The sequence below is a fragment of the Oryx dammah genome, unplaced genomic scaffold (assembly GCF_014754425.2).
Source record: "Oryx dammah isolate SB20612 unplaced genomic scaffold, SCBI_Odam_1.1 HiC_scaffold_23, whole genome shotgun sequence".
Lineage (NCBI taxonomy): Eukaryota > Metazoa > Chordata > Mammalia > Artiodactyla > Bovidae > Oryx > Oryx dammah.
In genome coordinates this window covers 13,086,309-13,102,122 of record NW_024070207.1, presented here as the reverse complement: position 1 = coordinate 13,102,122, position 15,814 = coordinate 13,086,309, and the positions used below count along the sequence as shown (strand labels likewise).

General features: G+C 45.7%; 1 protein-coding gene across 1 annotated transcript; it reads right to left on the bottom strand.

The window, feature by feature from the left end:
• Positions 1-518: 518 nt before the first annotated feature.
• Positions 519-3,419, bottom strand: CLDN2 (claudin 2). The gene has a single exon (XM_040265030.1). The coding sequence runs from the start codon at positions 3,087-3,089 to the stop codon at positions 2,397-2,399; it is 693 nt and encodes a 230-aa protein (XP_040120964.1). The 5' UTR covers positions 3,090-3,419; the 3' UTR covers positions 519-2,396.
• Positions 3,420-15,814: the final 12,395 nt, after the last annotated feature.

Sequence of the window (15,814 nt, the reverse complement as noted above, 5' to 3'; positions counted from 1 at the left end):
ATGTCCCCAGTCTTACCTTACTGGCCACGCGTTGTTTCCTCAGACAACCTGCAACCTCTGGCAGGCTTGCAGTACTGGCTGTGAATATTGTTTGATTGGCAGAGTCCTATTTGGGGAGTCAGGAGACTCAGGCACCTATACGAGCAATGTGGCCCTACAAAAATCTCTTTACTGATGTGTGCCTTAGTTTCTCCATCGCCAAATGGAGATTGGCTGATCTATTTCACCTTCCTCATAATGGTGGTTCAGAGATGAGTAGAATAAACATGTAAGCATTTAACAAATAACTTAAAGGAAATAACTTGTAAGAAGGGAGGGTCCCTGGACATTATGAAAAGGTTAATGTTTCCCTAAGAAGGGCCAAGAACATCCTGCTTTCTTAATGTCTCCAGTAAGGTCTAGAATTTTCTATTCACCTATTGGGGAGAAAGACCAATTTCTATTCTACCCTCCCCTTTGCCCAGTTCCCTCAGTCACACCTGCCCTGTCTGAATTAATTAGAATTAATAAAACAGTTGTTCAATCAACAAGTATTTATTGATCACCTACTATGTGCTCAGCACTCTTACAGATAGTCTGAGAAATATACACATGGCTAAGATATGGACCCTACCCTTCAAGAGTTTACAATGTGCTTGTGAAATCGGTTACATACACATAGAAAGATAATTATCCATCAAACATTGTGAATAATAAGCATCAAAGAGTGATTTTTTACATTGAGGGTTGGAGGATGGAGGGGTAGGAGAGGGACGGAGTGGTCAGAGGAGGCTCGGTGAAGGAGGCGGTGCCAAGCAGCTTCTCCAAGCATGAGGAAGACTCAGCTAAGGGGAGAGGGCCTTCCCGCTTGGGAGAGGAACTTAAATACAGGCAAGAACTGTGAAAGACATGTTCCAGACAGTGACTGGACCCCTCCTGCTGGCGCTGAGGGTTAGGGCAGTGTACTGGAGTTTGTCAGAAGCTAGTCATGCTCAAGCCTTTGGTTTGTTTGTGCCTGTCACTCCCACCTCCACCCCCAGGGGAAAGGGGGCATTTTGAAATCTTGGAGCTGAAACTGTCTGCCTGGGAATCCTCTACTCTTCCATCTCAACCAAAATCCCAGGTGGCAATTCAGCTGTCACTCAGATGAGGGCCACGGCACCTGGGTCAGGATGACTCCATGCTGGAGCCCTTTGATGCCTTCTAGCAATTCCACCATGTCTGGTAAAGGATGGTGGGGAGAACAGGAAGGTGGCTGACAGGGGCCCATCTGGGGCTGTGGCCTTTCAGAGGTGCTGCTGTGCTCTGTGGGCAGACCCCGGGGGCCTGATCTCGATCTTCAGGCTGCTTCTCCATTAAGCCTAAAGACTCTCCTGGGGGCTGCCTCTCTCTGGCCCAGTAGAAACACTCATTGTAGTTTCCACCCATGTCCACCCGTGCTCCCAGGCTGTCACCCCCAGCCAAGGGCCATCTCTAAACCAAACCAGTTTCCTTTCTCTACAGAAACCATTGTGCAGGCCCTTTCGCCTGTTGTTAGCAGGACGCCAGGTCAGAGGGAGACGGGGGCTTCAGTGCAAGTTGGCGCTGTAGCTTTGGAGGGAGCGCCTCGGTACAGTCAGAATCTGCTGCTGCCTTGAGGGCCCTGTCGCATGTTCTTTCCTTGTGCTTTCCTCTGGGAGCTAGGTCCCTGGGCCATGATTTTCGCCTTTTTTTTTTGGTCCTCAGCTTTGGTCCTTGCCCTCTCATCCTCCACCCCGTTGCTCTCTGTTCCCTCAGTACAGTGGGGTGGCTTTATTTCAGTTCATACACATTCAGTTAGACACATTGAGTCTAGACATGTGGAGTCATAAGAGTGGGATGGAGGAGGCTCCAGGGCCCATTACTGGCCAATCAGTTTGTTTGGAGGGAGGCTTGCAAAGGAGATTAGCGCCATGCCCACAGGACCCACCACCCCTTTGCACCCACCCCCATCCCCCAGCAATGAGCTAAGAGCCAACCTCAGCAAGAGGAAGGGTCTTTGATCACAGAGAGGGTCAGTCAGTGGGACGTACTTAGTGGGCTTTTGGATGGACTCCCAGGTAAATCAAAGGGTAAAGGGGAGATGCTGGGGCCTGGCTTCTGGTGGGGGGTGGCTAGAGTTGAAGGTTGGGTATTCGAGGGCTGGGGAGTGGAGGGTGCCAAGATGAAGGAAACAGAAAGTCTGGCTTAGCAAGAGTCTTGACAGTTTAACCCGCATGCTGTCACACCAGCTCCTGTTTCTGCCTTTGTTTGATCCAGTGGCCAAAGTCAGTCTATCTCCAGCAGCACCTTCTGACACGATCCAGTGCCAATATCCCTCACCTGTGGGCCTGGGGGAGGGAGGTGTCCACTGGTGTTCACAGACCCAGCCGCCACCCCCAGCTCTGGCCCCTGGTTCTTCACACATACCCTGTCAGGCTGTAGGAGTTAAACTCACTCTTGCCTTTGGGCGCTTGACCAGGCCTTGGAGAGCTCCTAGTGGCCAGGGGCTGGGCCTGGTAGGCATCGTAGTAGTTGGAGCGATTTCCCTGGGGTGAGCAGGAAAAGCAGAGGAAGATTCCAGCTACCAGGGAGAACAGGGAGGAAATAATGCCCAGGTAAAGAGCCTCTCCGATCTCAAATTTCATGCTGTCAGGCACCAGCGGGGAGTAGAAGTCTCGCAAGATCCCGTGAAGATTCCAGGCAACAGGGATGAAGCCCAGGAGGCCTCCAAGGATGAAGAAGACTCCGCCCACCACCGCCACTCTGTCTTTGGCTCGAGACTCCTGGAAGAAGACTGTGCATCTCATGCCCACCACAGAGACAATGCAGGCCAAGGAGGACATGGCGCTGGACGTCACCATCATGGCCTGGGCAGCTTGGATGTCAGCGGGCAGGCCTAGCATGGTGCTGTAGATGTCACACTGGGTGATGCCTGTGCTGTGTGTTGCACACTCCATCCAGAGGCCCTTGGAGAAGCCAACTGCAGTCACAATGCTGGCACCAACATAGGAGCTTGTTCGCCAGCTGGGGAGCAGCATGGCAATCAGGGTGCCCAACAGCCCCAGAAGGCCCAGGATGTAGCCCACAAGCTGGAGGCCAAGAGAGGCCATGGCAGACCTCTCAGCACACGTGGCTTCAGGGCAGGCTCCCTTGTCTGCTGGCTGTAGCTTTGGCTCCTTGGATCCCGGCCTCTAATCCCTCATTTCACAGTGTCTCTGCCAGGCTGACTTCTCTCCTCCTTACAAGTGTCTGTGGGTGGCCACAAGCAGGCTCAAGAAGGCATCTAGAAGACTTTAAAAAAAATCCATAAACCAGATTAAATATTGACCAGAAGCTTATGAGAAACCAGAAAATGCTGGGTGCCTTTTGACCTTTGTTATCTTTAGAAAAAACACATGAGAAACAAAGGAAAAAAAAAAAAAACTTTGAAAGTGGAGCCAAAATGTCATCAGCTCCTGCGTAGGCACATGCTTTATATTGGCAGCCAGACAAAACCTAGAGCCAGACAGGTGGCTGCTTTCCGAGAAGGTGGCAATGGCAGGGTCGGTTGTGGTGACTATGTTAACTCCAGGTCATGCTGTCGGCTGGTTCTGTCTCCAAGGCCTACGGTTTAATACATTGCCCAGCAGCGGTGCCACGGGGCCCCTCAATTGTACCTTGGGGCCAAATTCCAAGGCAAAGGAGCAGGAAGAACAGACCCTAAGATATAACCTTGGACTCTACGTTCTCAGAGGCCTCTTGACTCTACAGCAGCCTAGAGATCAGTGGTATAGCCCTGGGTCACCCTGTCCAAGGTTAAAGTCGACTCCAGGGCAGGTTGGGGCAGACAACGGGGTATCTGTCCACACTCTTAGAGTTCAAGTCCTCCCAGCCCTGCCCCAGTCCTCCTCCACAGGCTAGCCCGAGGCCTCCCACGTGTGTCACACACCCAGACATTTCCTGTCTGCTCTCCAAATAGTGGTGCCACCATCCCCTAGGCCTCTCAGGAGTTGTGGGAGGATTCAAGAGTGAAGGTTGTTCCAGGGCCTAGAGGGAGCCCTGACATTCCTGGGCTATCTGCTAGGGACACTTAGGTAGACAGAGGAAAAGGCAGCTGCTCCAGAATGGAGGACTTTGTAAGAGGCAGTCATCCAAGTCAATCCTTTAGAATCACAGAGCTGCTCAGGGTTTTCAAGTATTCAAGGAGCATCCCCCACCGGCGCCCCTGACTCTTACCAAGGTTCAAGACGCTAAGGGTCAAGGGCACATCCTTGCTTCCATCCACCTCAAGACCCTCTTGTTTTTCAACCCACCAAAATCTGGCTGTTCAATTTTAGCCTTATTCAAGACTGCTCTTTGTGTAATCATCTCTTAAATGTGAGTATTTGAAAGTCCATCCTTTCCTCAATCAACACTCTGTCCCTGAGCAAATGTATCCATCCCCATGATGTAACCTCCTACTCATCCCCTGGCACTCCCAAATCTGTGTTTCCAGCATAGACCTTTCTCCTGAGCTTCAAGACTTCCAGACCAACCACCATCCAGTTGGAAATCTCATGGGCAGCTCAAATTTGACATGTTCAAAAGAGCCCTCATCACACACACCCCCACTGCATCCTTCCCCAAACAGTTCTTCCATGGGTTCACTGAATGATACCTATGATATCTATCTCCTTGCACCAGACCCAAATCCTAGAAGTGATTCTTGACACTTCTCTCACACATACGTGTCACCTTCTACTGTCACAGTCTCACCAATCCTTGTTGTTGTTGCTCGGTCACTAAGTCCTGTCTGACTCTTTGTGATCCTATGGACTGCAGCATGCCAGGCTTCCCTGTCCTTCATTATCACCCAGAGTTTGCTCCAGTTCATGTCCATTGAGTCAGTGATGCTATCTAACCATCTCATCCTCTGATATCCCTTTTTGCCCTCAGTCTTTCTGAGCATCAGGCTCTTCGCATCACGTGGCCAAAGTATTGGAGCTTCAGCTTCAGCAACAGACCCTCCAGTGAATAGTTGGGGTTGATTTCTTTCAGGATTGACTGGTTAGATCTCCTTGCAGTCCAAGGGACTCTCAAGAGTCTTCTCCAGCACCACAGTTGGAAAGCATCAATATTTCAGTACTCAGTCTCCAACTCTCACATCCATACATAGCTACTGGAAAAACCATAGCTTTGACTACATGGACCTTTGTCAGAAAAGTAATATCTCTCTTTTTTAATATGCTATCTAGGTTTGTCATGGGCTTCCGTTGTGACTCAGGACTTCCCTGGTGGCTCAGACTGTTAAGCGTCTGTCTACAATGTGGGAGACCTGGGTTCAATCCCTGGGTCAGGAAGATCTCCTGGAGAAGGAAATGACAGTCCACCCCAGTACTATTGCCTGGAAAATCCCATGGACAGAGGAACCTGGTAGGCTACAGTCCATGGGATCGCAAAGAGTCAGACATGACTGAGCAAATTTACTTTACTTTGCCTTGTGACTCAGCTGGTGAAGAATCCGCCTGCAGTGTGGGAGACCTGGGTTCGATCCCTGGGTTGGGAAGATCCCCTGGAGAAGGGAAAAGCTACCCACTCCAGTATTCTGGCCTGGAGAATCCCATGGACTAAACAGTTCATGGGGTCACAAAGAGTTGGACACCACTGAGCAACTTTCACTTTCACTTTCAGGTTTGTCATAGCTTTCCTTCCAAAGAGCAAATGTCTTTTAATTTCATGGCTATATTCACTGTCCACAGTGATTCCTTAGCACCCTTCTCTCCATCCCCACTGCTACTTCCACAGTCCAGGGCTTCATCATTCTCTCTCCCCTGGACTATAGCAATGACTTCCTAATTGGTCTTACTTCCAGTCTTGCCTCCTCCAATTCATTCTCCATGCCATTGCTAAGGTGATCTTTCAACATTAATCTGATCAAGTCTCTACTCTCCATACAACATTCCAGTGTCTCCCCATCTACTAAAGGATAAAGTTCAAACATGTTTGGACTCTATGACTTGTCAAACTTTATCTCTTGCCATTGCCCTTCTCATGTTCTATGCTCTTGCTGAACTAAATTACTTTATGTTCCTCGTCATGTCCTGTTGTCTTTTGCTTCCAAGCCTCATCTCAGGCTGTTCCTACAATGCAGAATGCCTGGCATTCTTTCTCTCTGGTTAGCGCGTTCTCATCATTTAAGGCTCAACTCAGATGACTTTAGTCAAGGTCAAGTTCCTCTTCTCTGTGTTCTTATAGTATCTTGTATTTACTTACCTCCATCATAGTACGACTACTACTACTACTAATGATGATAAAATAGCAGCACTCATATCCTATGCAACCACTATAAACAGTTTATGCATCTTAATTCACAACCATGTCTTGTGGTAGGTACTAATCCCTATTGTATACTTAAGGAAATACAGAAAGTACTCATTTCACTGTATTGCAATCTCTTGTTTAAATCATTATTCTTTCCCACTAGTCTGTGGGCTCCTCAAGGGCAAGGACCATGTCTTACTCATTTCTGTATCTCTAATGCCTTACACCATGCATTACCCATCCATTTCACACTCAAAGCAGATGTTCAAAAATATCCTCTCAATGAATAAACAAAAGTGGTAAGGAGGTTTGAGGGACTGTAAGATACAGATTTCTAAATGAACCAATGACACTTGTGTAAGGGACCAGAGCTGCTCAGTGTTGGTAAAGAGGATTGAGAGAGAGAATCAGAGGAAGAGTAAAGGAATGAAGGGGAGGTGGGGAACACAGGAGAGAGAAAAAGAGTTTCACCATTTGATTTTGTCGTTCTTCAGTCACTAAGTCGTGCCCAACTCTCCGTGACCGCATGGACTGCAGCATGCCAGAATTCCCTGTCCTTCACTATCTCCCAAAGTTTGCTCAAACTCATATCCATTGAGCCAATGATGCTGGCCAACCATCTCATCTTCTGTCTCCCCCTTCTCCTCCTGCCCTCAATCTTCCCCAGCATCAGGGTCTTTCCCAATGAATCGGTTCTTTGCATCAAAGTATTGGAGCTTCAGCTTTAGCATCAGTCCTTTCAATGAATATTCAGGACTGATTTCCTTTAGGACTGACTGGTTTGATCTCCTTGCTGTCCAAGGGAATCTCGAGAGTTTTCTCCAACACCACAGTTCAAAAGCATCAATTCTTCAGCACTCAGTCTTTATGGTCCAACTCTCACATCTGTATATGGCTACTGGAAAAACCATAGCTTTGGGGACTTCCCTGCTGGTCCAGTGGTTAAGACTTCGCCTTCCAGTGCAGGGGGTGAGGGTTCAATCCCTGGCAGGGAGTTAAGCTTCCACATGCCTCAGGGCCAATAAATAAATAAACATAAATATTTTTAAAAAACCCATAGCTTTAACTATATGGACCTTTGTTGGCAAAGTGATGTCTCTGCTTTTTAATATACTGTCTAGATTTTTCATAGCTGCCCTACCAAGGAGTGAGCGTCTTTTAATTTCACGGCTGCAGTCACCATCCACAGTGATTTTGGAGCCCAGGAAAATAAAATCTGTCATTGCTTCCACTTTTCCCCCTTCTATTTGCCATGATGTGATGGAACCAGATGCCAAAGTTTTAGTTTTCTGAATGTTGAATTTTAAGCAAGCTTCTTCATTCTCCTCTTTCACCCTCATCAAAAAGCTCTTTAGTTCCTCTTCACTTTCTGCTATTAGAATGGTATCATCTGCATATCTGAGGTTGTAGATATTTCTCCTGTCATCATGATTCCAGCTTGTGATTCATCCAGCCTGGAATTTCACATGATGTACTCTGCATGTAATTTAAATAAGCAAGGTGACAATATACAGCCTTGGTGTCCTCCTTTCCCAATTTCGAACCAATCTGTTGTTCCATATATGGTCCTAACTGTTGCTTCTTGTCCTGCACACATGTTTCTCAGGAGTCAGATATTCTCTGGTATTCCCATCTCTTGAAGAATTTTCCACAGTTTGTTGTGATCCACAGTCAAAGGTTTTGGTGTAGTCAATGAAGCAGAAGTAGATGTTTTTCTGGAATTCCTTTGCTTTCTCTATGATCCACTGAATGTTGTCAACTTGATCTCTGGTTCCTCTGCCTTTTCTAAACCCAGGTTGTACATCTGGAAGTTCTCAGTTCACATATTGTTGAAGCTTAGTTTGAAGGATTTTGAGCATAACCTTACTAGCATGTGAAATGAGTGCAATTGTACAGTAGTTTAAACATTCTTTGGCATTGGCTTTCTTTGGGATTGGAATAAAAACTGACCTTTTCCAGTCCTGTGGCCACTGCTGAGTTTTCCAAATGGGCTGACATATTGAGTGCAGCACTTTCACAGCATCATCTTTTAGGATTTGAAATAGCTCAGCTGGAATTCCATCACCTCCACCAGCTTTGTTCATAGTAAGGCTTCCTAAGGTCCACTTGACTTCATACTCCAGGAGGTCTGGCTCTAGGTGAGTGACCATGCCATCGTGGTTATCTGGGTCATTAAGACTTTTTTGTGTGTATAGTTCTTCTGTATATTCTTGCCACCTCTTCTTAATCTCTTCTGCTTTCATTAGGTCCTTTCTTGTCTGTCCTTTACTGTGCCCTTCCTTGCATGAAATGTTCTATTGATATCCCCAATTTTCTTGAAGAGATTTCTCATCACCATTTTATAAGTACATGCATTTGTTGACTATCTTGTCTCTTCAAACTAAATTCTAAACCACATATGAAACTTCTATTGTGCCTCTGCAGCATTGGACCCATGGTTGATAACCAATACTATTCATCAGTGATGGATATGACGATGCCAATGTGGATGCAAAGCACTGCAGAGCAGGGGCCAGAAAACGTTCAATGGGAGGTACAGAGGGAAATCTACTTTAATCTCGGCTCTGTCACCTTATCAGCAGAGATGCTGTGCAAGTAACTCTTTTCCAGCCATTGGTTTTCTTATTGCTAAAATGGGCATAATTTTACCTGATCGTGATTCTGTATTTCAGTGGTATCTTTAGAGCTGTTTGGAAGTCCTTCTACTTGTCCCTGGTGAACATCTCCTGGTGACCACTTCAAATACTTACCACTTTCTGAGCTTCCTACTCTACCTCTTCCCTTCTCAGCTATTACCCTCTCTTCATCATTTTCTTTGCAGCCAAGATTCTTAAATAAGCCATTTAGTACTGGTGTCTCTACTTCTTCCCCCTTCCACTCACTGCTCAACTTTTGAAGGCTGGCCTCTGCCATTAGTCCTCCACTGAAAATGTTCTCATCAAGGTTACCAAGCTTGTCCCCAAATCCCTCATATCTCTGTCATCTCATCTTGTCCTTCTCCTTCATAAAATTATTTACTCATTTGTTTTCTGCAGCATCACTGCCAGTTTTCCCTGCTCCTCAAAATGATTCCCCTAGGTCTCCTTTATAACTTCCTCCTCTTCTACCCACTGTATAAATTTGACTATTCCCCCACCCCCAGGGTTTCAGCTAGACTTCTTTTTCTTTACATTCTCCATGAGTGACATCATCCACTTCATCTCTATGCCAGTGACTCCTAAATCCATGTATCTGGCACAGATATCTCTCTCTCTTGAACTCAAGATTTTTATATGCAACTTCATTTGGAATGACCCCATCCGGATGTTTTAATGGCACCTCAGACTCAACATTTTGCAAAGTTCAAATCATATTCATTATTCTCTCTCCACTGCCAAACTATTCTTCACACGGTGTTCCCCAGCTCAGTGAGACTATCATTCATCCAGCAACCCAAGTCAGTCATCCTTGGTTCCTCTCCTCTTCTTGACACATAAGTAGTTATGAAGTCCTATGAGATCTATCCTCAAAATATATCCTAAATGCATCCACTTTGTTCCATCTGTACTAGCTAGACTTTAGTTCAAACCTGATATTATCTCTGTCCAGTTGCAAACCTCACATGGATCTCAAATTGGTCCCTCTAATTCCACTTCTGCCCTGTCCCTGTGATCAATTATCCATCCAGTAGCTAAGGCTCTTTCTGAAATGGAAATCAAACAATTAGTATCGCTTCATCTCTTGGCCACACTTAAAAAACTTCAGGACTTCTTCGTTGCTTTCATGATGAAGTTAAAACTCTCTAGCCCAGGAAGCCAGGAAAGCCCTCCAATGTCTGACTCCTGCTCTTCATCCCAGGCTCATCTCTCACCAATAACCTACAACTTCATGCTTTATGCTCCTTTGTGTGCGTGCACACACACACACACACACACACAATCTAATGCTACCTGAACATGTATGTGTACTTCTCTGAAGTTGCCTTTCTATGTGTCTCCAAACCCTTAAGCATGCTATTCAACCACCCAACATTCAAGTCATAGGTGTCCCAGAAGAAGAAGACAAAAAGAAAGGGCATGAGAAAATATTCGAGGAGATTATAGTCAAAAACTTCCCTAAATTGGGGAAGGAAATAGCCATCCAAGTCCAGGAAGCCCAGAGTCCCATACAGTATAAATCCAAGAAGAAATACACGAAGATACTTATTAATCAAACTAACAAAAATTAAACACAAAGAATAAATAGTAAAAGCAGCAAGGAAAAAGCAACAAGAATTTTTTAAATGCCATCACTGAGGCTTGGAATCTCTAAAGAATCTGACATGGCAGAGCTGAGCAGGAGGAAGAGCAAGTTGTTGGAGCTTATTCAACTGGGAGAAATGGCCCGATAGGGTCAATTTTCAGCCAGGCTCAGGAAGGCATGGGGTGGACAAAATAGCAAGTGGTTGAACAGTGAGCCAGTCTAGATTCTGCTCTGGTTTGTGTGATAAGCAGTAGAGGGTTTAGAGAACCAGTGCTAGCCTGAGAATCAAGAATAACTTCTCATCTCGGTTCTGCCAGGAACCTGTTGAGGAAGTTCCCTCACTTCTCCAGACCCTAGTTTGATGAGAACTTTTGAGTCTCAACTAAGGCCATGGGGACAGGAAGCCACTTGGACAAATAGAGAAAGCTGAACAGCTGTCACTAGAAGCAGAAAACTGAACTGAACAGAAAACTAGAAAACAGCTGTCCCTTGAACGAAACTCCTCTCTCTGAGGGGTCCCCCTAGAAGCCAAGCCCTGGTGGCTTTGGAGGGACAGAGAGCTCTGGGTCTGGCCAGCTGAACTTGTCTTCTGGGCATGAGGCCAACACACTCCATGGTCCAGGGGCTGGGCAAGAAGGCTTCATTTAGGATTAATCTTTCTTAGGGGAGGGACTGGAACTGCAGGAGAGGATTAAGAGGGTCAAGACTGACAGCAGTTTCTGAATTAACCCTTTCTTGCCTACTTCCTTGCCCTGCCATTCCCCACTTCTTGCTCTAAGAGTCTTGTGAGTGGTGCCCTTTCTTTGAGGGTACTTTCATGAGACTCTGTGGGATAAGTGGAGTCCTCAGGTGCAAGGAAGGATATGGAGGAGATGGAGGCCACCACAACCCTCTTCTGTCTGCCAGTCTCATTTCTCCAGCCCTTGATCTCACAGTCCCTCCCAGAAATCTGAGACACTTTTTCCACTCCACACCTCACCCCCAGCTCCCAAGCACTCTGGTAGGTGGCAAAGCCATTCCTTTGAAGCCCAATTTTCTGGAAAGCTTGTCCTTGGAGCAGTTCACAGCAAACTACAACTGGATGGAGAGATTTTCTAATTGCTTTAAAAAGAAGTTGCCCCTGGAAAAGGAAATGGCAACCCACTCCAATATTCTTATCTGAGAAATCCCATGGACAGAGGGGCCTGGCGTGCTACAATCCATGGGGTCGCAAAAAAGTCAGACATGACTTAGCAACTCAACAACAACAAAATACTACAGTATTGTGGAAACATAAATGAAAAGTGTCAGGAGAAAAACAATGTTTGAAGCATGGTATTCCTTTACAACTCTCTCTGCACATGGATATACCCTTCTGTGTGTACCCTCAGTGACATATATATTCAGATACAAGTTTTTGTTTGTTTGTTTCATAAAAGTAAAGTTATACTTTGTATACAAAAAAAAAGAAGTTGCTTTTTGTCCTGATCATCAAAGTAAAGCATTCTCATGTTAAAATGCTGGAAAACACAGAAAGACAGAATTTTAAAAAACAGAGATCACTTACAACCTCCCTAGCTACAAGTGCTGTTAATGCTTCCAGTTCCATTTTTTAAAGAGCCCACTTGGAGAGAATAATGTCTCAGTCCAAAAAAGGAATTTCATTTTTATTGAGATATAATGAGTCGAGAAGATCCCCTGAAGGAGGGCATGGCAAACCACTCCAGTATTCTTGCCTGGGAAATCCCATGGACAGAGCAGCCTGGTAGGCTACAGTACATGGGGTCACAAAAGAGTCGTTAATTATTCATTCTAGGTGTACAACATAATCATTTGATACATTCATATATTGCAAACTGATAGCCACATTAAGTTTGGTTACCATCCATCACCAAAGTTGCACACTTTTTTTCTTTTTCATCTGATGAGAGCTTCTATCATCTTCTCTCTTAGCAACTTTCAAATCTACAGCATGGTATTAACTATAATTCCCAGGCTGTACATTACATCCCCTGGATTTATTTATTTTATAACTGGAAGCTTGTACCTTTGACCCACTTCACCCATTTCACCCACCCATCCCCACCCCAACTTCTGATAACCATCCATCTGTTCTCTGTGTATATGTGCTCATTTTTTGCTTTCGTGTTTTAGATTCCACATTAAGTGAGATCATACAGTATTTGTCTGACTTATTTCACTCAGCATAATGCCCTCAAGATCCATCCATGTTGTTGCAAATAACAGGATTTTCTTCAAAGAAAGGCTTTCTAATGAGACACTTGGAGACCAGTGAGAGAGTTATGTAAGGGCTTAAAGAGGAGACTTTAGGACTTCACTCAGAAATCCATCTTCTGCTGCCTCCATGAGCCTTCATGGCAAGCAAGGCACTGGAACTGGTCATGAGGAAGCACCCTTCCAGTCCTCTTCAGTGCCTCACCCCCACAGTTAAGCAGGAGGGTAAAGTGTACCTCCTTTATCCCATCCCTTGATCTCAGTCCTTTTGCCCTCAAAAACTCCATCCAGAAATTATCATCTGACTTGGAGAGTGCTTCTTCTGGCCCCACAGTTTCAAAGACTGGAAACTTTGTGGTAGCCTTGAGGAAACAAATACTACAAATCCAGGTGCCTCATGAATTTTCCCTCTCATACCCTCCGGTCAGAAACCATAGGCCAAACTGATAACGACTAGGAATTTAAAAGGTAGCAAATAAATCAGAATTGAGACACTTACAAAGCAGTTCTTTTGCAGAGCCTTGGAGAAGATGTATAGCCCTGGAGAGAAAGGAAGGGATCCTGAGGGAGGGGAGGAAGGTGCAAGGGGCCCCAGGCTGAGGTGATAAAGGATTTCTAATTGTTAGCTGCAGCTTTGCAAAATCCATCTGCAAATCTCAACCTTGGGTCAGAGACTTATTACAGATCAGAATTAAACCCCTGGAGGCTGTGAAAGATTGAGGTACTTAAAAAAAACTTCGGTGAGTTTTGTGTTTTTCCTGTCAAAAACTCCAGCTGGGCTTTTGTGTGGTGACCTCTGTAAGCCCAGGAAAGATCTTGGGGGGAGAGAGGTTTGGCCCAAGAAGGAATTTGGAACATTTCAGCTTTGGGATGGGGAGAGGAGGGGGCTCTGCTAACCCCCATTATGTGTTCCTGGCTAGTGGCCCTGAGGGCCAGCAGGAAGTAAGCCTCATAAACATGGCCCCAGTAAGCTAGTACCTCAGCAACCCTGCACTGCCCACACCCCACAGACTCATCCACCCAGCTTCTTCTCCAGCAAACCCCAGCCCTACCCCACCCCTAAAACTGACTCCAAGGGCAGACATGTGAACTGTAGGGTCAAACTCTGGTGGCTTCAAAGAGGAGGTCCTGGTCTCTGCAAGGTGGGAGTGAGGCGGCCATGATCATGATGGGCCGCCTCTTTGTATCACTCTCTATGTTACTTCAGTCTCTCCAAAGTTCTGTGGAGTAGAGTACGGCCATGGGTTTCCTCTCCAAATGGAAAATAAAAAGCTTTCCTATTATCTTTTTCTGATTAGAAACATGCTAGATGTGATTGCAAAGAATTTTTAAAAGTATAAAGAGAAAAATAGAGGTCTCTGTAATATCACAAGCAAGAAACGTAGTTTTAATCACTGATAACACTTTGACGTACTATAGGGGTGAGGGTGAAGTCGCTCAGTCGTGTCCGACTCTGCGACCCCATGGACTGTAGCCCACCAGCCATTTCCGTCCATGGGATTCTCCAGGCAAGAATACTGGAGTGGGTTACCATTTCCTTCTCCAGGGGATCTTCCCGACCCAGGGATTGAACCCAGGTCTCCCGCATTGGAGGCAGACGCTTTAACCTCTGAGCCACCAGGGAGAAGACATGAAAATAATTTTTTACACAATTGAATCACTTTATTCTCTATAAATCTATAATCTGCTATCATTTCTAAATAATATAATAATATGACATTGACAGGATCCATTGACATGGCCCTATTTTCATGTCAATTGAAAATCAGATCTGTATCATTCAAATGGCAACCCACTCCAGTACTCTTGCCTGGAGAATCCCATGGACAGAGGAGCTTGGTGGGCTACAGTCCATGGGTTGCAAAGAGTTGGACACGACTGAGCGACTTCACTTTCACTTCACTTATGGATATGCTACACTCTATCATATAGGAATATAATTAAACCATTATCTAGTAGACATTTTTTAATTTCCATTTTTTACTATTATAACCTAGCATCTTTGCATGTAATACTAACAATTTCCTACGAATAGAATTGCTAGGTCAAAGACTATGAATGATTTAAAGGCTTATATAGCATATTACAGAAGTAGGGCTGCTATTAATATTTCCAGACGAGAAACCCTGGGCCCACTGAGATGAAATGAATGACTCACCCAGAAACTCCCTGGAATCTAAGGCTCTTGATGTCTGGTTCAGTAAACTTGCCAGTGCATCACACTGACTCCCTACCAAGAATTCCTCAGTAAAAATGATAAGGCCAATGGCCACTATTCACTGAACACTTTCAAGGTGTCAGGCACTGTGCTCAGGGCTTCATGTACACCATCTCACTGAGCTACTGCAAAGCAGAACCACGTATGGGCATTAAGAGCCCACCTTGGAGCCTGACTCTTAATCATCACTCTCAACTCCATTTTGGAAGCAATATCAAAGCAAAGAGATTGCTGCCTAGTGTGAATTCAACAAAGCAAATCAGAAACCATCTTTCTTCCAAAGGTGCCCTATAACTATACTCCAGGTGCAAATGGGGTACTGACCCCCAGACGATGTTCCTGAGCCAGGGCCTCTCCAGGGGGCTACCCTATGGCAGGCTGGGACAAGCTAAAAAGGCAGCCATGCCTGAGTCCAGGCCTGAGGAGGCCTGTGGGCATGAAAGCAAGCAAGACTGAAGTGGTAGGAGGGAGAACGTGCTAATCCTCTACCCAGCTGTGTGACCTGGGGCAAGTCTTCCTATCTTTCTCCTGCTGACTTCTCAAGTCTGCTGGAGAAGCTTACATAGAGGAAGACATTTTGATATGTAGAAAATGCTGGTTGAAGTGTGATAGAATTTGTAGTAGAAGGGCACCTTATCAGCTCACAGTGATTCTATGCAACTGAGGAGAGGAAAAGGCAGAACCTTAGGGGCAAGTGCCAGGGCGGATGAGGGCAGGATGTGGTTAGCCGATTGGCAACCACACAAGGACTAAGTTCTAATGCTGCATTTCCTCCAGGTCGGCACTGTCAGATCCTGATGGAATCGCGCCAAGCTCTGATTCATCAGTGTTAAGGCTAGGAGGCTATATCTGCTAGGACACCTGCTGAGATCCAGGGAGCCTAGATATAGGGGAACAGAGATG

Coding starts and splice junctions, on each gene's coding strand:
- CLDN2 (XM_040265030.1), bottom strand. CDS start 3,089: ATGGCCTCTCTTGGCCTCCAGCTTGTGGGCTACATCCTGGGCCTTCTG.